Source organism: Takifugu rubripes, chromosome 22, assembly GCF_901000725.2.
Source record: "Takifugu rubripes chromosome 22, fTakRub1.2, whole genome shotgun sequence".
In the NCBI taxonomy this organism is placed as follows: domain Eukaryota; kingdom Metazoa; phylum Chordata; class Actinopteri; order Tetraodontiformes; family Tetraodontidae; genus Takifugu; species Takifugu rubripes.
The window spans coordinates 4,250,893-4,271,999 of record NC_042306.1 but is presented as its reverse complement, the minus strand read 5'-3'; the positions used below and the strand labels follow the sequence as shown (position 1 = coordinate 4,271,999).

Here is a 21,107-nt window from a genome sequence, read left to right as displayed (position 1 = left end):
ATCGCATTCAACAGCGCCGTTGCCACGGCAACGCAACCTCGCAATGAATTGTTAGCAGCTCTGCAATTTGAGATCACTTAGGCGATCTCACACTTGAGACTCTTCCCAAACAGTCAGCGGCGTTCTTGCAGCGTCATTGACGTGTGATGGTGGAGGCGGAACAGCGGCAGAATCAGAAATCACCTGATTATTTCTGATTTACAGCAGAATTCACCAGAACCTCTGCGTCACGCCGGGCTGCCTGTGTTTAAAACGAGGACAGAATGTCAAGATGGCAACGACTGATGTGTAAAACGGGGAGGACGGTGTTGAAAATGAAATAATCAGGGACGGCAGTCGTTTCCGTGACAACCGACCCAAACGCCACCTGTAAAAATGACGCCAAATCACAGACGCAGGCAAACAACACACCACAGGCCACGGTTTGTACAAAAACCCAATTATTTAACTTTATTAACATTGATTTTTTTCTTTTTTTCGCCAACAGTTTTTCTTTTTAAATTCCAGTTCTTTATCAACAAATAGAAAACAGACTGTGTACAACAGATCGAACCCCTACAGCACTAAGCATTCACAAGGTAAAAATGAACATTTTAGGTTTTTGGAGTCCCTCCTCCCCTCCCCACCGCCGCCGCCCCGGGGCCTCGGCGTGTGCTTGAACGGTGCGGCGGCCCCCCTGCTGAGCGAGGGATGGTCCTTCTCTGATGGGCGGGGAGGGGGAATTTGTGCCGTTTCTCCTCGTTCAGACGGACAACCAGCTGTCGACGTTACTATGGTAGTACAGTAGTTACAATGGTGTTTCCATGAATACACACGCTAGGACAGCAGGCGGTCTGCAATCTGTGGTGATGGCGGATCAGCAGAATGAACCCTTTTGAACAATATACCTCTGCACTTGTGTTTATGTCTATGTGTAATGTACATATATATAATCAATCATAATTATATATATATTTATAGTTCTATTTTGGTATAAAATAATATCTGGTTTCAGTCCTGAGGGCTGAGTCGTTCCCTCTGGGAGGAATGGTTGATTCTGTACAGGTGCCAGTGTTCATGGATCTACTCTTCGGCCCGTACGAACCCCTTTCTGATGCCTTTTGTGTGGTCTGACTCCAGAAAAGTGACCAAGCCAACGGGCAGCAAGGAGGCAGGGCCTCAGTTTATTTTCTGCCGACTACCCTTTGGGTATAAAAGTCCGTTTTCCTTGGGTAAGTTCTCCGTTGTGGAGGATGAAGGCCTCAATACCGCAGGCTCCTGATGAAAAACAAAAGCAAAAAAAAACCCCAAAAAAACCAATAGAAATCCTGTGCTTTCCACGCCCGACACCTCTGATTTAGTCTGGTGCTCTTGTTTTTTTCTGACTTGCTACCATGTTTACAGAAAGTCGAGATGAGTGTGCTCTGAACGTCGCTCATCTGAATGTTGATTTTCTTTACAGAAAACAAGTGAAAAGGCAAATCTTTACCCAAAGGAACGGGATCAAAAAACATTTACGACATAAAATCCTGATGTCAGGAGAACAGAAATCAGACAGCAGCTGAGAGAACAGTGGTCCTCCTGTATTAGTATCTAGGAACGTGTTAAAAATACATGTCCCTTGTGCTAAAGTACCCTAAAATTAAAGTAAAAAAGAAATGATTATGAAAATAATGCACTCCCCAGGGTGGGTAGTTTAAGACAGAAGAAATGTCTGATGTTAAAATGATTATTAAAAACAAATACACTAAAGAAACACTTTTCTTCTGACAGAATGAATCAATACGTTGAGGATAAAATCAACAGATATGGCGCTCTCTGAGTGCTACCGGTAGCCGCTAACGATGGGGGAGGTTCGGCTCGGACAGGGCGGCGTTGGCGAGCTGCCGCTCTGCGCCGCCACGTCTGTACAGCTGCCGCCAAACTGCTTCTCTCATTATTCTTAAAGCAAAATCTGGCGTGGTTGATTAGGTCAGTGTGGGTCTCTGTGATTGGTTGAGCCCCCCCGCTCGTCGGGAGGTTTGAAAGCGCGCTTCTTTCTCCTCCCCCAGGTGGGGGGGGAGGCTTGGAGGTGGGGCGGGGCAGTGCGGGGGTGGGGTTGGAGGGGATGGTGGCTGAGATGGGACACTTGACACACCCCTGAGAGGTTAGACCGGGGGAGCCTGCTCGCCGTGAGTGGTTATGTTGCATAGTGGTCGAAGCTTCCCAGGTACTCCAGCGCCGCCCTGTAGCACAACTGGTACTGGTCCTGCAGAGGAGGAGAGGAAGAAGCGTCAGTGGACCGGCGTCTGCGGCGCCCTGCTGTTCACGACCAGCACTCCTCTCTCTCATCCACCCCCCCTCTTCTAGGTGTTTGTGACTCATTTAGATTCACACCACGGCCGCCTTGACAAACATTTCCACAACCTCCCGACTGCTGTGAGACGGCAGATCCTCTGCGACGGTGCTCAACGGCACCAGGGCAGGTTCTCACCTCAGTCTGCACCATGGCGGGCCGCTGGGTCCGGAGCGTCTTCACTGTCTGGAAAAGGTCGACCACTCCTTCGTACCTCATCCTCTCCAGCACGATGCTGAGGGTGATGAAGACTCCTGTCCTGCCCACGCCGGCACTGTGGACACACACACACAAACACGTTGGAGTCTTAAACACGCTGGCTTTTGTTGCAGCAAAATATTGTTGTGAAGCACAAAATAAAAAAGGAGTTTCTCCTCAGTATTAACAGCAGGTTGTGTTCTAACTTCCTGCCCTCTAACTTCCTTGTACCCGCGTTCCCAAGGGGTCAAAGGTGACGGTTCCTCCTTCCTGTTAGTGCATCAGTGACGTATATCAGGGGTATTTGTGGTCAGGCCCAGTATGACTGTACTACAGTACTGACATTATCACTGCAGCATCAGAAACGGACTTGAAGTCACCGCTGAGACTTGCCCAGAAATGGAGAACTGTGTGTGTGTGTGTGTGTGTGTGTGTGTGTGTGTGTGTGGTGTCCCATCCAGGACTCACAACACATCATTCTCTCAATTTGTTGCACTTTGAGCGTGTTGGACACACGATATGCAGCTCGGAACTTGCAGGAAGGCTGCGGGTCTGGATTGGTTCTGTGACTGGGTCTGGGGGGGGGGGGTGCTGGGCTCTCTGTACCTGCAGTGCACAGTGATCGGTCCGTCCTGTCCGAACTGCTCCTTGGTTTTGTGCACTTGTCCGATGAAATCAATGAAGCCTTCTCCTGTTTTTGGCACCCCCTGCTCCGGCCAGTCAGTGAACTGGAATTGGCGGATGGTTCTGGACTGGCCGTCCTGGGGATCAGAAAACCAAGTTTAAAAAACAAAAACAAACCCGCTTAAAGGCACTCGAGGCAGCTGTGCGCGTGACGCGTTCGGGCGTCTTTTATCCAGCCCCATTCGTTCCTGCCAGCGCATCTCTCTCTGCCGCCGTCTCTCTAATACGCACTCAATAAATAAACAGATTCTCAGCGGAGGTGCACGAGTACCGTAACACTGCTGATTTTCACTGCAGCCATCTAATCGTGTAATTATGACGGCGATGTGACGCGAATACAGCCGACAGACGGGGAGCCGAGACAACAAAGCGTCTGTGGCTCTGACTGCAGGAGCAACGACACATCTGACGGCACGTCTCAGATATTGGGCTTTCTTTTTAAAGTTAAAGGGGATAACTACTCTCTGCTCCTATTTATCTATAGGAGTGATGTGGGACGAGGATATAGGATTAGAGCATCACTGTGCTGGAGGCCTCTGATGACAGTGAAGTATATTTATAGCCCGCTGAAACAACTGCATCACAGGGACTATGAGTACTGGCCCCCGGGGATCGCAGACTATGCTTTTTATGTTTTTCAACACACACACACACACACACACACACACACACACACACTGCACAGAGCGAGCACACTGCCAGTAAATCTGGGTAAAAATGTCTGATGGTGCATTCACTTGATGTCAGCCTGTCAGTATAAATAACACGGGACTCATTCTGATCAAGGCTACCTTGAAATCACAGTGGTTATAATTCTTAACATTTAGCACGACTGTCAGCATTTGAATAAAAACCTAAAATTTAGACGGATTTTGGTCTGGATGGCTGTGTTTGCCTAAAGTGCCGGTCGATCCTCACCGACACAAACAAACACAGACACGTGGGGAGGAAAACATGAATGTAGAGTAAATCCAACGCACCCTGGCATCTGTGACTTTGAACTCTCTGAGAATGTACTGGGGCATGTTGTACTCTGCCATAGGATCCACCACAAAGTACTGGTACCTGGCTGAGCGCTCTGCTGGCCAGTACTGATGGCACTTCTCCTGCAGAAGAGGACAGCGAAACGCATTAGAACCAACCAAAAACAGGATAATGTACAAGTGCAAAGTCCGACGTGGCTCTAGTTATTTCAGTCCTCGCCCAAGTAGAGCCCAAAACCAGGTTTAGAAATACTCTGATTCATCTCGGCTAGAAAAACATTTACATAACACGGTTGCACGCTTGGCTTGGGCCGCGGCCAGAACCAGGACTTTTTTGATAAACTGTGATTACGGATAAGAAGGTGATAAAAGCTATAAAATCTAGTTGAGAGCCGTCACAATAATCTGCGCCTTCCCCTGGATTTTAACAAGATGGTACGGATGTGACAGCCTCAGAAAACAGGCTGTAATTTCAGGAGGTGTTTATTTTTGTCGTTAGGAGAGAACTGCGACGGCAACTGCTTGTGTTGCTTTACAAACTCAAACGGGGGAAACAAGGGAAACGTTTCCGACATAGCGCCTCTGATGAAGTCCGGGATGCAGGTCGGTCAAACATTCTCGCGGCTCCAGCCTGATATTAAAAGGAGAGACGTGAAGGAGGTATCGATTTCCTTATCTGAGTCTGAGGAAGAAGCAAATAGGTCTAATTCCAGATATATCGAAGCGCTACTTTTAAGATTCACTCCCTGACTTGTTTGTGTTGCGTTTATGGCCTCTGAAAAGAAATCAGAGAATTTCTTCATGGTCACAAGTAAGAGTTGGAAACTTCTGTTTAAACTTTGCTGAGTTTATCTAGAAATACCAAAAGAGTTTGTAATGAGGAAGCGCCACACAGACAGACTTTTTCCTTTTATAAATATCTTATAATGTAACTAGTTATTGAAAAATAGGACACAGTGGCATTTTAGATTCAACCCATTCAAGCATCGTACTCTGTGTGATAAGAAGGTTCTCCTTCAACAAAAGGCAGCATTCAGGGTTGGAATGAATTAATATTTGAGCAGTGTGACGCAGAAATGACCCCAGACTATCTGTAATTCCCTGAATTGTTCCTGAAATAACCTCCCGCCATGCATTCATGTGCGTGGTTTACCCGGCCCATCTCTCGTAGCTTGGTGAGCATGACCACGATGGTGGAGTTGTGTTCCCACAGCATCCTCCAGAAGTCCTCGGTGGTCTCTGCCAGGGGGCCCTGCGTGGCGATGTAGGCTTTCTGCTGTCTGAACACCCCACATAAGAAACATAATTAAAAAATGGCATTTAAATTTGGTGTCTGCTAACAATAAAAGGAAAGGAAACTATATTCCAATAACCACACAATTTAAAAGAGAAATACAACATAATCGAGGTTTTATGGAGAACTCAAATATATTCAAAATAAATTCAGCAACTTGGGGAAAAAAGGGATTCTGTGTCACAGTGCTTGCACGGCGTTTCTAGAAATGGCACCCGTGCAGTAGCGTGACCAATGGCGTGAAAGGCCAAAAGACTAAGCTTGTGAAAAGCCCTCAGCTCCAAATTCCAATGTGTCTTGTTATCCTGCTGCTTACCACAAGTCTGTTCTTTATCTTTGTCCTAATGCGGACACGACAATTCCTCACATATTTAATGAACATGGCAAATACTACACGGCAACCACCATCATCACACATTGAGTGAGATAGTGAGAGAGACACAGAGAGAGAGAGAGCACTTAATATGCTCCCTAAACAAGAGATGAGCTCATCCACTGTGGTGCCAAAGCTGTGGCGATGTCCTACGTGACGTTCTTTAACTCAGTTTCTTTATCAACCAGCAGGTGGCAGCAGAGCCCCGACCAACACAGCGACACGCTGCTGGGGAGTCCGACACAGATGTACACGCTCACATGTCTGCTGCTCATGGAAGCAGGTGTGCACATGTGTGCATGGACATTTTTTTTTAATTTCATTTTTGCATGTGCTGTATATTCAGAAACGCAGCGAGCCACGGAGGGACAACTAATGAAGGTGCTGCGGGTAAGGCACTAATGTGGAGCTGGGAGATTAAAATATGCCCCGGGCTGCGCTCGCACAAAAATAAGGAAACAACAGATTGGTAGAAGGAGGAGAGAAGATAGAATATGAGGGAAGAGGATTCAAATTAAAAAGATGAGAATGGGAGGGAAAGAAAAATGCAAAGTAAAGAGAGGACTTGTAGGAAGAGAAAGAATGCGAGGAGATGAAACGAGCAAGAGCTCCTCTCTCCTGCTGGTTATCAGGAGAGAGCGAGACCGGCTGCCAAGAAACAGAAAAAGGGGATTTGCTTTTGGCAGAGATGTTATGGAGGTAATAAATCCTACATTTCAAATTGATAAGGTTGACCCTTACCGCTCCAATAAAGCATCCCATAACCAAAAACAACTACGTATTCTTCGGAACGCTGTCTTGATGAGTGTGCTGCCAAACTCAACAAAGTGCTCTCTGCATCATCCCACATGACTGCAATGCTTGAGGACACAGTGTTTCATTTCAACCTCATTACAATGCTTAAACTCCAGCCTGCATCAGAGCATATCCACAGCCTGCACCCCTGATAGCATAGCTGGAATCAATGACTCGCCTCTCATTAGCTTAGCATATTATTGGCTTTTCTTGAAGGAGCTGGGATGAAGGGCACTGGAGGCCTATGTTTAGATTTTATTTATGCCCAGGCTTTAAAAGCAGCTTAATCACACAGAGCCAATGGGGCACACAACAGGTCCCCCACCAGACATGCCTGTCTCTGTCTCTGCCATGACGTCTGCATGGACAATAAAGATGGAAGGGCGAGCTAGTGTGAGAGGATCGAGACTGAGGAGAGAGGTGAGAGGGGAGGCAAATTAAGAAGGAAAACAAAGAAAGACCAAGATAGAAGGGTGATACAGAGGGTGAGGGAGGAGGAAAAAGCCTCTCTGGGGAGAGGTGTTTGGGAAACACTTCATTACAACACTCGTGCTGCAATTAAGCTATTTACAGAGCAACAATATAGGGTTGGGCTCTGCAAGGCAATGTTTCATCCGTAACAGGACTGAAGAATAAGGAGAGTTAGGAAAGTTGGGGGCGGAGGTGCTATCTCTGTGACAGCCTGGCACGGAGCTGAACCCCAACGGACTGACTGGCATTTCAGGCTGCCTAAATCCATCCCCTCCCAGAACATTTTAACTGCTCTTCTTCTCCTCCCATTCTTTAATAGATACGGTATAAAACAGACAGCAGCCTTTTCATCTTCTTCCTCCTTGGAGGCAACATTGGACATGCGAAACACAGGAGGACACGCGAGGACTTGTATGAAACAGGTGACAAATCAGAGGCGTTTGACACCGGATACCACTGAGTGCAGCTTGGTTCCAGTCCTCTGCAGTTCTCTCTGTAGTTTCTCAATAACCACAGCCAAAACCAGCACAGGGCTGTTAAATTCACTTTCATGATTGTTATTTTCCCATCCTAGCAACCATTATGGGAGTTGTGCTAATATACAGTAGCCCTATTTCACATAAAAAGAAACCGCAAAAGTCAACACAAAGCGGTTGAACGGTGTCCTCGTTTCCATCTATATCATGATTAACTGAGGTTTAACTAAATGCTTTTTTTTGCTGGAAACGAGTGGTCTTGATAGTGAATAGTGCTCTGACTAGCAATAAAGAAGGGCATCTGTGGCAGTATTGACAAATGTACAAATGTTTTCCGGTCTTGTTTGTGGTTTGTTGACAGTCAGGTTAAATAAAGTATGAAGCATCCTTCACCTCTAAAGGTGTAAAGTCGGCACTTTACAAAAGCGTCATTGTAATTCAGCTCAGAAAGTCCTTTGCTGACCTGTAGCCGTCAATGCAGCTGGCGTTGATATAGTCGGAGCCTTCGACGCCACGGATGGGCTGCAGGCAGACGCGGGTGGACTCGAAAGGCATGATGTTGACCAGGCGGTTCTTGAACTTGTTGCAGGGTAAGTTGGCGCTGATGAAGCGTGATGTGTGGGCTTTGGAGTTGGCCAGTCTCTGTTTCACGAAAGGTGAGAAGAAGGGCAGGTAGGTGGGAAAATGGACAGAATGAATAAGTTTGTTTGCATAAACAAAAAAGTCTGAATAATAAAAAAAGAAATCTTCCACCTCGGGTTTCTGATTATGATAACTAAAAACTGTGTTGGGTGTAATTGACTCCAATGGGCCTGTTTCCCGTACAATCCCAGAACTCAGAGCACAGTAGGAGTGATGAGCTCGGTACTGGCAGTAAACGGAGCACAGATGGACAGCGCAGGAGTGTGTATGGACGTGGCCCCTGCTTGAACGTGTGTGTGTGTGTGTGGGTGTGTGTGCTGCGGCCAGACTGCGTCGTGTGGCCTCAGAGGCTGTGGCCTGCACATACACTGCAATCACTCTCTCACTCTTTCATTCTCTTTTGTTGGCAGGAGCGTAGACGCTATTATCACTTCAAACAGAATGGATCATGGTCATAAGGGGGCCTAATGGCTGAGCCACACGGGGAGGAAAGTGTGTAATGACATCACAGTCGATGGCTATTGACAGAAGGTGTGCGTGTGATTGCGAGTCACCTTGAACACCAGCTGTGTGTTTATTTACTGTGTGCTCATTGGTGTGTGTGTGTTAAGGTTCTGGCCTACGTGACCCTGAACCAGGAGAAGCTATTCATGCTGCATCAATGTCAAACATACATTCCGCATAAACAGGGCCTCACCTTAAAAAAAAAAGCAAAAGTAGCTCCACCATTTCTGCTAATCAGCACAAACTCACCAAGTTTTCAAACAAAAGCAGTTTTTAAAGGCTTAAAAACAACTGATAATGATACGGTTGCACAATAATTATCCTCCTGCTTTTCCTGACATTCTGCTGCCCTTGAGCTGAGAGGGACCTGAGTGCTTTCACTAAAAACTGCTCTGAAAGGTAGTAAACGCGAAGCTACATCCTGTAGGAGGCTAAAGCACAGTGAGAAATGAAGAAAAATCCCTCGTCAGTCACCTTGAACTCCAGCTCCATGGCAGTAACCGTCTCGCCGGATGGGGGCTGGGTGAGTTTCTGGATGTGGGCGTACAGATTCCGTGCTGGCACTTCAGTGTTGCCGCAGGTGGCGGCCTCCAGCAGCGCTTCGTGGATGAAGATGTACTGGTCTTCAGTCTGGACCATGTAGTTCCTTTGGGCCCGCATGCAAGTCACATGGCCATAGATGTCGACAGTCTTCTCGTGCTTCATTCGTTCCAGCATGGCATCGATCACGATGAAGCAGCCGGTTCTGCCTACGCCCGCACTAATGGAAGCAGACGGAGAGGACGGAAGGGGGAAATTGTTAATATGTACTCTGGGAACTAAAACTGGACTCTTTTATACGTTTATAAATACGGACTTATCCTTTGAATAAAGCTACCTCCAGAATAGACTTAAAACACAGAATCGGCTGTGCATGGGGTCAGACATCAAACAACTTATTAAATCAGAAGAGGAAAAGGAGTTTAAAAATACTTCTGACAATGAAAGTCCTTTTTTTTTAATTTGCATGCTGGCTGACCTGCAGTGCACCACCATGGGCCCGGCATCTGGAGGGTTGCAGGTCTTCACACGCCGCAGGAAGGCCAAAATGGGAGTCGGGTACTCCGGCACCCCGTGATCCGGCCAGGCCATGAACTGGAACTGTCTCACCTCTCGCTTTTCATTAGAGCCGTTCTGCAGACGCAACGTAGCGGAAAGTGCAAATGTGTGAGGTTTTTTGGACTCACCGACAGAACCGGAACTCCACCGTAAAAAAAAAAAAAGCTTGGGCACAAGAGTCGTCAGATTGATTTTTTCCAAAGATTCTACACTCCGACCCAGGAGAGTAATCGTTTTACAAATAAAGCCCTTGCATATGATTTTACAACAGTTTCATCAATACTTTTGATTTAAAACCAAATTACTGCCCCAGACTTGCATTTGATTAGTTAATTATAATTATGTTAAATTACGTCCAACTAATGGAGAAAGACTGGGTGAGAGAGAAAGAAAAGTGCTCGACTCCAAGCGAAAAACAGATTTCTTTTCCTGCCATTGTGAGGAGAAAAATCCCGCTGAGAAAACACATGATAGCATTTCTCTGTCAGCAGGAAAATAAGGGTCCCCATCTTGAAATCTGACCCCGATAATGACAAACTGCAGTCACCTGTTGTGAGCGTGTCCTTTGCGAGCGTGCTCGTGTAGATAATTGCAAAGGAAAAGGCAGCACTGTACCTTGTAGAGGGCAAAAGTACGAACGCTGTAGGTTGCTAACTCGACTGTGTCCAACATGGTGACCTGGATCATCCCGTAGGTCTCTGTTCCTCGTGATGGCCAGTACTGGTCACACTTCACCTGGCACAGGAAGAGAGAGACAGAGAGTGAACATCCACCACGAGGCTTGTAGAATCATGCTGATTAACAAGGAGCAAACATTAGAGAGGTCAGATCAAAGGCTTCGTCCACTGTCTAATTAAAAAGCTGAAGTCTCAGAGTCAGCCCCTCTACCTAGTGAAAAATGAATTCCAGTCAACGGAGCATGCGCAGCCACGCGTATCTCTATTTGAAGCAGGCTTCAAAAGGGCATTGAAAAGTCCACTTTGTATTTGAGCAGCCTGTGATCATTTTCAATTACCTAATTGCCGAGTGGTTCACAGCTCTTTGTAATGTATGCTTTTGGCACGACTTTACATTGTGAAGGGAGAAACACAAAACAAAAAAAACAAAAAACAAAACTCCCAGAATGACAGGACAGAAGTTTCAGCCTCCTGGCACAGAACAAACGTCATCGCAGATGAGGCAAAAGATCCTGCAAACACTGCAGCGTGCTGAGTGCCTTTGCTTTGCTCGTGCACCAATTATAAGGGAAAACAGGCCATCGTCACATTTTTTATTTCCATCCCTCTTTTTGACAATGGTCAATTGGCATTTTGACTGAAACAAAGACAAACAAAGCGCCACTTCAGACACGGATCCATCCTCATCAGGTTGATCACAGCTGGCTGTCAGCAGAGACTGGCTCCAGTTATCAAAAACAGAAAGTTACTGAAGGGAAAGCAAGCCCGTGGAGCCTGTGCAGTTCATTACGACTCCCTAAATAGTGGCTAAACCTATTTGCAAAGAATTGCTGGGAAGAGGACTCGCTGCTATTGATTCGGATAACTTGAGAGGAATAGATGTGGTGAGGGTAGGCTAATCATATTGATACTGCAGCACAGAGCTGACATTTGGAAGCGGCTTTGCTGTCTCAGCAAGCTGGTACAAATCGACACCGGAGAAGAGCCAAGATTCACCTCTTCGAGTTTCACCTTCCCCGGTGACGGCGCCCGTTCAGCGGGAAGGGTAGAACCCGCGGAAGAAACTCAATTGAGTGATGGGCGACCACTTTCCGTACAAACATATGGATTAGCAGTCAGCACTGTAATGAATATCTCGGAGCATTCGGAGCTTCGATCATGTATCCCCCAATGCAACAGACACATAAACAAATCCACGTGCGCGCACACACACACACACACACACACACACACACACACACACACACACACACACGTACACAGTCACCTGCTTCTCCTTTGAACCTTGTTTTTCATATGTCATCTTGCCACCTTTTACAGAGCACACAAGGGTCTAATATGAACACCCACCCACACACACACATGCACACACAGAGGGGGTAATGGCTGTGATCTCATTTCCAGCCCTGACCTTTTGGGTTTTCTCTAACTAGTAATGAGATTATTAGAGGAAACTAAATTTTATCTGCTGCTCAGTGTCGTCGGACTTATAAGGCTCCGACTCTGTCAAGTGGGAAGTCTGGCTGTGTGATGCAAAGAAAGGTCTATCAACGACACAGTGTGTGTGTGGGCATGTTTGTGACCCCCCACCCCCACCCCTCCCGCTACAGTGAAGATTCAACCAGTTTCTCTGGTGATTTGTTTAGAAAACTAAACCGTTTCTACATTTGAATCATTGCAATCTGATTTTTTGTTTTTTTACAAATGCAATTATGTTACAATCAAACTGCTGCAGTAATTGCTGTTCATTTAAACATTTACTTTCATGCACAGAGACAAAGATGAACATAAATATCCTGCTGTCGGCTTGCAAATGCGACAACTCCAGTCTATCTGAGAACGTCGGAACTCTTTCACCCAAACTCCTGAAATCAGCCGTCTGAATTTCCAATATTAAATTGCCACGCATTTAGATAAGACAGTGGTTTTAAACCATGGTAAAAGCACAGGGTCAGCATATGTCACCACCATTAGTATCTGATTTATGCCCTTTTTTCTACAAATGTGACCAAAAACAAATGAGCTCAGTTTCAGTTTACGGAAAATCAGTTTAACTGTTTTGGTATTTACTTGAAAAAGGTGATTACTTTTTGGATAAACTCACTTCCCTAAAAATCAATGTCTTGGATTTAGGAAATAAATTGCTTTACTGGCTGCTTTTAGCGCGGGAACTGTCATTCATTAGGGCCAATGAACACACTAATAAAGCTTGCGGGCGAGATTCCATCCAGATATTACTTCCCCTTAAGGAATTTCTGAGCAAAACTGTGATGGTGATTACTGAAGAAGAACAACAACAACAAAAACAGTTTGAGTTTGAAACCTCAAGTTGACAAAGTGCTCTTTAATAGCGAGAATGAATTTTCGGAGCCATTGGGTAGTGGTGACAATCCCATTTAACACCATCCTCAGCATTATTTAAGAACCAAACTGAGAGCCGGTAAACACGAATGAGACACTTGATGTCGATGAAACCTTGGCAGAGTTCTACAACATAAATATGTTGCAATCAAGGTTTTGGCTTTATCTTGGCATGCGAAATAATGAATGAAACAGAATTGGCACTATTATTACGCCACGGTGCCAACTACAGGAGACAGGTTCCAAACGGAACTGGAAATCTCCTATTTTCTGCCGCCTTCCTGCATATTTTGCTAGTTATTCTGCTAGCAAGGACAGCAGCCGGGAAAATTGGAGATGCTAAAAAGCTGCTGCGTAATTTTACTTCACAGATAGAGAAAGAATTCTGACGGAACTTTGTAGAGACTTACGAGAAGAGACCCAAATATCCTTTGAAGCGCTCGTGACTTTGATCAGTCTGACAAATCCTGCTTTAAAGTAGGAATGGTGCTTCTATATGCCTTCAGGCTTTGTTTGGTGTAATGTTACTTGCCGGTGTCCACCCTCATAAAAATATATGTCATGAAACCCCACTGTTGGCCACATATTAACTTTTCAAACTATGTCTTCCTTCTGTTGGAATTCAAACAACTTTGAGTTGATTTGTCGGGGTCAATGGTGGCATAATCACATGCATTTCCTATTATCATGTGAGGCTTGTTATATACAGAAATGTACAGTATATACAAATATCAAATATTAAGATAATCGAGTTTAAATAGTAAATATGAACACACTACCACTTTTCATGACTGTTACAATAAAGAGCCTTATCTTATTCACTGCACAGCATTTCTTCTGCTAGTGAGCTGCTGCAGGTAATGTAATTAATACTTTCCTCATTAAAGATGTATTATTTTCTCCCCACATCCCGTCCCCTATTAATCAGGTTGATAATGGCGTGCCTGCTCTGCAGACTGTGATCCACACATTACAGTGATGCCTCCTCCTCATTTAAAGATTGGCAAATCTGCTTATATGCAGACAAATGAGGAGAGGAACATTATAGGAGAGAAGAGTGTCCTCTGGATCACATTAATACTTCCCAGAAAAGACAAGAGCTTCTGTTTAAATATCAGCACTATAAGTGCAGAGCGACTGACCTTTGTCTCTTCAATTTCTGCTCAAGACACACAAATGGTTGTGACATGCACCATATGCTGCAAATCATAGTCTTTACCCGTGACTTCTCCTCCAGCCGGGTCATCATGACAATAGTATTGGATCTCTGCTCCCACACCATCCTCCAGAAATCACTTAATGTCTCTGGCAGTGGTCCCTGCGTGGCGATATAGGCATTCTGCTTTCTGTAGCCATCAATGTAGTTGGCATTGATGTAGTCGCTGCCAGGAACTCCTGGAAACAAACACAGGAATCAGTTTTAGTGCATGTGCAGGTCATACCTGCTGCATCCAGGAGGGAAAAGATACGTGACCATCAAAGACTGATGCGGCTGATGTAAAAAAAAAAAAAAAAAACAACCCCTAAAACCCTAGTGTCTGCCCAGTGTAGGAGGATTCAACCAATGAAGGAACAATTCAATGGCTAGCTGAAGGGATAAGTGGCTCTGTGAGCTCCTACCGTCAACAGAGGTGAGCACCACTCTGGAGTGATCATAGGCAATGACATTTGCATAGCGATTCTTTGGCTTGTTGACTTCCATATTGGAGTTCTCCCAGGTAAACTGCTGGCCTGGATCAATTGACTGTGACAGCAAGAAAGAAAAGGAATTGAGAGAGAGCAAATATGAGAGGGTGAAAACAGGCAAAATGAATGACTCAGGATGTTAAGCAGAGAATGGCCTGATACTTTGTTTCACAGTTACAATAAACTTTCAGGAAAAAAAAAAACCTTCTGAATGGACCAGGCATCAACGTTGTGTTGTCGAAAAACTACAGGTAGGTGGTTACGTGTTGTCGAGTTAAGTTTGTCTGACAACACAGTGGGGGCTGACTGCTCGTGTGGTGTTTGAAGCTAATTTTAATAACAGACAAGGCATATGCTTTGTGTGGACTTAAATAACTCCAAAAGACCATCCTCCACTGTGTCCACACATTTGTCTGATGTCTACACAAAATGGTTGGTTGCCCATAGCTAAGAAATTACTAATGATTTTTTTCTCCAGAGCGATAAAGCAACCACAAAGACTCACCCCCCACGCTGAGGAAAGACCTATTGAGTTACCTAATTCAGAGAAGGTGCATGCAAGACATAGTCCTCATCTGTTATTTCTGCCTTTTCCTGTGTTATACCTTAGCTTCACCTGCTCCGAGTCAGCACCTCACTGCTTTGAACCCTTTCTTTTTTACGTGCATTGTCTCTCGGGCTCAGGCAAGAGTAGACTGCATACATATTGATCTAGGAAGATATGTGACGGCCTCCCATCCCTCGGTTCGATAATGTCACGGTGTCTCTTGTTATTCTCCATCGATCCCTCTCGGCTCACACCGGAACAATGTCCACTAATTCCTTGAACCTTTCGCCTTGAAAATCCAGCAAGACTCACAACAACGTGTGTAAGAGTCCTTCACTTCCTTAATATGAGTAAATTATTGCATTTATTTCAGGTCAAAGCCCAACACCTCAAATACTATAATAACTATTAGATAGTAGAACATAAAAAGAACAGTTTAAAAAGGAGAACACAGGCCATAAATGCAATGTTAAAATTCTAAACTGTTGTCCCTGATGCTGCAAGCAAATGTATGCATTTATGAGTAATTGGTAAACTAAAGTGAGGAGATATGGGAGTCTTCTTATATATATTTTCACACCATGCAATGGTTGACCTTCGGGTTGAAGTGCCATCTTGTTAAGTACAAATGTGCATGACGATTATATTCAGTCTCAGAGACTAATGTATGTACAGTACTTACTGTATGCTTTAACAGCATTTACAGTATGTATGTTTTCACATTCCATCGTCTCAGAAATGCACAGCGATGGGTCAATGGAGCACATAGTACGTAGGTGTAGAGCACTGTACCGATGAGCTGATGAGGTCAGTAACTTTTATATGCAGACACTTCATGCAACATGTCTGAGCTGCCAGTAAAGGATGTTCGCTACAATAATTGTATCCAAGACACAAAACGAAGTAGACAGAGGCAGATGGATGCAAACGCCGACCACAGTCAGACAAAGTCTTCTTGTTGCTTTCTGTGCTCCGCTGCACAGTCTGATTTGGACTGGTGTTGGTGTCAAAAACATTGTGGGCAAGAAGCTGGCGTGGAGATTGTGTGCCATGACGGGTACGGCACGTGACTGCAACATGGCTGCACCACAGTGCCTTTGCTGGCTGGCACAGGGCATGGTGGCCATCTGCTGGGCCAGGGGAGGGGGGGGTCATCCTTGGCATGCAGTGGGGCAATGGGGGATTAAAGAAGAGCTAGTTGCCTAAAGTAGTAATTGACTTGATTCTCTTACACTACTAACTAGGCTGAGCTATTGAGGCACGAGAATCCTGATTCTTCATGGACAGCTAATTAAATCCCGCCTCTACTAATTATTTTATACTAAACTATGTGTTTTTTAATTACGTGATCAGACTTACTGCACATGTTAGAGGACTAGCTTTGTCATTATGAACCAGAGATGTTGGTGATACAGACACTTAATAGCCACCAAGACCAGAATATGTCACTTAATTAGTCAGACAAAAAAAAAGATCCCTAGTATAAATTCTTTTGAAAATGTATTAGTGAAATTTATCAAACCTATTCACACAAATAGCCAATAAAGCAAGTTGGCTCTTTCATTATAACTATATGTGTGTTTTTACAAAACTGCTTAAAATTCTAAATTGTCGTGGCTCAGACATTAAAATCCAGTAAAATAACTTGAATATTGTGGACTAGATCAGTTGCTGCACTGACCCCTTTGTGTCAGTCTGAAAACAATATTTACTACGTTGTGGTGAGGTAGCGTAATACACTTTGGACGGGGTTCAATTAAAAACATTTCTGAGCCTGTGGTGACGCTCGGTGAATGGCCAAAATAATTGCTGTGTCTCTCTGATGAGCATAGAAAAGTTCTGCATAGAAAATTTCATGCTGTTGCAACATTTGCTTGTCACAGCCAGACAGAGGCAATCACACAAGCTTTTAGGCAAAGTTTGGAGAAGAAAAAAAAAAAAAAACAGCCAAAAAAAGTAAAACATTCCAACAGCCTAGTGGAGTCCATCAGTGTGAGTAATAGAGCTGATTAGACAAAACAGAAGGGACAATCAGAACAAATAAATAAAAGACAGCCCTTATTTTTCTGTATTCAAAGAAGCCTCCTCTCTTCTTCTGGCCTCGATTTGTCCCCAAACCAACTACTATGTGCCACTTTAAATGTAAATTTGCTCCCCTTTTGGTGGAAGAACACTGACAAGAGATAATCCCTCACTGAGTTGCATCAGAGAGACCGCCTGCAAATAACATTCTTGGGGGAAACATCAAGACGCGCACAGATTGCTTAAGGAACTTGCCACCTGCTTGCTTATAAAAAAATGCAGAATTGAATGTAACCGTTGGTTTCCTGAGGGGATGGTAATAGTACTGTATAAATGACTAAAGAAATTTGTGGGGAAAAAGGCTTTCATAATCCATTAGTATGCACTTATATGGATCAAAGGCATAAACATGGAAATTACATGCAAACATGGCAGACATCACATCTACATTATTCAAAAAAAAAGGGGGTAGACCGATGTTGCTTTAATGTGCGCCGCTTACCTCATATTCCTGGGAAAACCGCAGGCCATCATTGGCCTTCAGTCGCTCTATGTGGTCAGCCAGGTCAATGACAGGAATGGGTGGGTGCTCCCTCATTCCTGGGAGAGGAAGAGGAGGTAGAGGGAGCAAAAAATAACAGTGAGTTCTGGCTATTCTTACATCAAAACTGCACACGGATTAACACAAACATTGGTGGGACCACAAAGTGAGTGAAGCTGCTGGTAGGACCATGATGTGGCTGTGAACGGTGAGAAAAGTGCTGTTTGTTCAACAATGCATGGCCACAGGGAGGGGGGGGACTTGAAGAGAGAGGGAGACAGAGAGAAACAGAAGGATAGAGCGAGAGAGAGACTGGTGATATTGGGTAATATCGTCATGCTAAATGAGAAAGACAGAGGTGGGACTGGCACAGAAATGCACATGAGAGGCTGGGTGAGCCTGTTCCTGGAAGGAAACAGGAGGCAGACATCTCTCTGACTTCACAATGCTCAACTGGTGACAGAGGTGGGATCAGAGCAAGAACCCACTCTAATCACTGCAAATCAGTCACACTGTCAATTTCCAGAGAGGAGAAAAAAAAAACCCTGACTGGTCACCAGCCAAAACTCATTTCTTTGAAAATCTTCCCTAACAATAGACTATCTTTTGGCCTCGCCTGGAGCACTTGGGCAGGATTAATTTCAAACAACCGCTCCGAACCGCACTCAAGATTTCCCATCGCCAAGTTATTGGATGATTTATTGCTAATCTACCGACACAAATTTCCCCTGTGCCTCTGAACTTGGCATGGCTTAAATGGATTGCAGAGAACTTGCCTTACGTGTTAAAAGTTAACTGTTTACAACGCGTGAGGAATTTCTAAAACTACCGGTACGTTTCAATAACGACTTTTGCAATCATAAGATACTGTGGCTCAGACAGATGTCTGAACGAGATACAACTAAGTGATGGTAGCACCCTCATTTGAAAGGCTATGGGATCACGCCTTTAAAAAAAGACTGTAGCAAACTCATTTTATTACACCCAGGCTAATAGTTGTTTATTACAGCTGCTGCACAAAAGAAGACCTGATAAATTATGATAATTTAATACACACAATGCTATCTGTGTTTGTTTATCTGTTCGTGTGTGTGCATATGTACAGCAAGTGCAACTGGCCCAACTGTTCTTCTACACGGGAAACAAAAGAATCCCTCTGCTTTCACACCACAAGGGTGTTGTGGGAAGTTCACGGCCCAAAGAAAGACAGTGAAGCATCCTTGGAGCTGCTACGGGCTTGGGGGCTTGTGATGTCTGTCAGACGAGGGAGGAATGGGGACGGGAGTGAGTGAGTGAGTGAGTAAGAGAGAGAGGAGGAAAGGCTGCATGTGTGTGATATACACATTTAGTGACAGTGCAGACTAACTTGGTGTGTTGGGGCAGCGATGAAAGCTGGGACCTGTGGAGAAAGGAGAGCCAAGGAAGGAGGAAGAAGAAGAACACTTAATCAATGAAGACGGCTCATCGGCAGACCGGGGCCAAACAAAATCTCTCAATAAGTGTTCAAACCAGTTTTGGTGTCGTTTACACTTGCAGGAGGAATGAGTGGTGCTTTTGCTTATGTGAAGTATTGACTCTATCAAATAAACTGTAAACCAGCCAAGTCCATATTTGAAAGGTTGTTGTCATGTTTCTTAAGTACATATGAAAACTGAAAAAGACTATGTTGTGTTGTTTTACAACTTTCTACATGTGTTCTTGGCTTGCGTGCTTGCCCAGAAATAAACCTTCCTTATTTAAAAGTGAAATTAGAAACATTATTTTCAAATGCACATGGATAGAAATGTAATAATAATTCATTACAAACTGTATAAACTGATGTGAACACTCAGTATAGATATTCTATATTATTATGCAATTTTTACTTATCAAGTATTCATTAAAATGTGTTTTTATGCATTATTTGTCCTATATGGCAGGTAGTTCTAACTCGATTGGACTGACCAATAACGTGTTTCCATTACCCGGTAGTTAATTTAATTCTCTTCTAAAACTTCTTAATCAATAAAAACAACAGTATGTCAACCCGAATATCAGTAGCCTTCACATCCAGGGATTTCTGAAACATTCCATTTTATATTTCCAGTGTGGGTTAACATTAGTTAAAGTCAATGCTGTCGTCTCTTGTACTGTATTTACTGTGGTAATGTTACGCGTATGAGGTCAAACTCTGTTTGAATCCTAAATATTAGCAGAAGATCAATGTTATGGCCTCAAAATCTTCCTCTGACGAAGAAAGAACGATGAGTGTGTGGGTGCACTGCAACGCACAAGCTGGAGAATGCAAAAATGAAGACTGTAGTAATGAAGTGTTCTGTTTAGCTTTCATGAGGAACGCTGCTGCTGTGTAACCACACCAACAGGAAGTCAGTCATTACATGTAAATGGACGTCAACAACTGCTTGGTCTGCTGAAAAATAGAACTTCTTTGAATGCACTTTTACATATGAGCTTTGGCTGGAGTTCCAAACACCAGTGAAGCCTTAAATGACATATTAGAAAGTACTATATAGAACAGGTCTCCTCTGCATGAGCATTTAATTTACGAATACAAGAGAGCTCCTGCTCGAATGCCACAAGTGGAGCTGCAGTCTCCTAAATCAACAAACAAGCCGGAGACATGAGCTGCAGTCGGGTGGACCACTTAAAAACAATCAGGACCGGAGCACACACGGTCACCTTCTGTGCGCTAATGAAAAAGAGGAGGAAGAGAGAGAAAACAGAGTCACGCGCTGCCCGATATTCCAGCAGCTCCACCGGAGAACCTCACATTATTTTACAGACGAGACGCGCCGGTGGATTCTGACCGTAACTATTACTACAGCCAAACAGCGAGGTGTGAAGGCAAAAAGATAAATGTTGAAAGAGATTGATCGATAGATAGAAAGAAAGAGAGAGAGAGAGATTGTCCTACAGGCAGAAATGGAAGACAAAAGAGGTGGAGTGGGAGGACGAGGGAACAGGGCACCACTGCTTAATTCCTCTGCAGGGGTTCAAAGGGGTTCGGCGTGTACGTCGAATGGGATCTTTAATAACCCGTGAGAAGGGAGACATCCACACACAGGCGCAGAAAACACGCGGAAACATGCACGGACACGCGTGCGCGGGGCCTGACATTTTCTCTCAGCTCCATTGTTCCCTCCGCCTAGCTCACCTTCACATCAGAGGCAGCAGGACTCATTACCAGCTTGGGGAAATGAAAGGAGCTCGTGGAGGGAGGAGGACTGGGGAGGAGGGAGGAGATCAGGAGGAAAAAGGAAGAAGGCTGACGCTGAGGCGGGCAGCCTGACACAACCTTCCCCCCCATAACCACCACAAAGCGTGGATGGAATTTGAATTCACTTGGCCTCCCTGCACAGACACCATCCAAAGCTGCATGTAATGTATTTGTTTATTTATTTTTGACAAACCATTTTTTTTTTTTTACCGGTCAGATTTACA

At 44.6% G+C, this 21,107-nt stretch overlaps 1 protein-coding gene across 17 annotated transcripts in view; it reads right to left on the bottom strand.

The window, feature by feature from the left end:
* Positions 1–423: 423 nt before the first annotated feature.
* The window catches only part of LOC101075629 (receptor-type tyrosine-protein phosphatase F), a 129,743-nt gene continuing 109,059 nt past the window's right edge, over positions 424–21,107 (bottom strand). For 12 of the 17 annotated variants that reach the window (XM_029831562.1, XM_029831563.1, XM_029831561.1 and 9 more), the window contains 13 exons: positions 19,033–19,065; positions 17,628–17,725; positions 14,491–14,614; positions 14,090–14,265; positions 10,448–10,567; positions 9,753–9,907; positions 9,209–9,494; positions 8,052–8,230; positions 5,333–5,459; positions 4,177–4,302; positions 3,119–3,273; positions 2,453–2,588; positions 424–2,227 (listed from right to left, as the gene is read on the bottom strand). In XM_029831562.1, coding sequence (XP_029687422.1) covers positions 2,159–2,227; positions 2,453–2,588; positions 3,119–3,273; positions 4,177–4,302; positions 5,333–5,459; positions 8,052–8,230; positions 9,209–9,494; positions 9,753–9,907; positions 10,448–10,567; positions 14,090–14,265; positions 14,491–14,614; positions 17,628–17,725; positions 19,033–19,065 — 1,784 coding nt within the window. In that variant the 3' untranslated portion in view covers positions 424–2,158. The remainder of the gene's footprint in view (positions 2,228–2,452; positions 2,589–3,118; positions 3,274–4,176; positions 4,303–5,332; positions 5,460–8,051; positions 8,231–9,208; positions 9,495–9,752; positions 9,908–10,447; positions 10,568–14,089; positions 14,266–14,490; positions 14,615–17,627; positions 17,726–19,032; positions 19,066–21,107) is intronic. The other 5 variants (XM_029831567.1, XM_029831568.1, XM_003975390.3 and 2 more) reach the window with 1 other exon arrangement.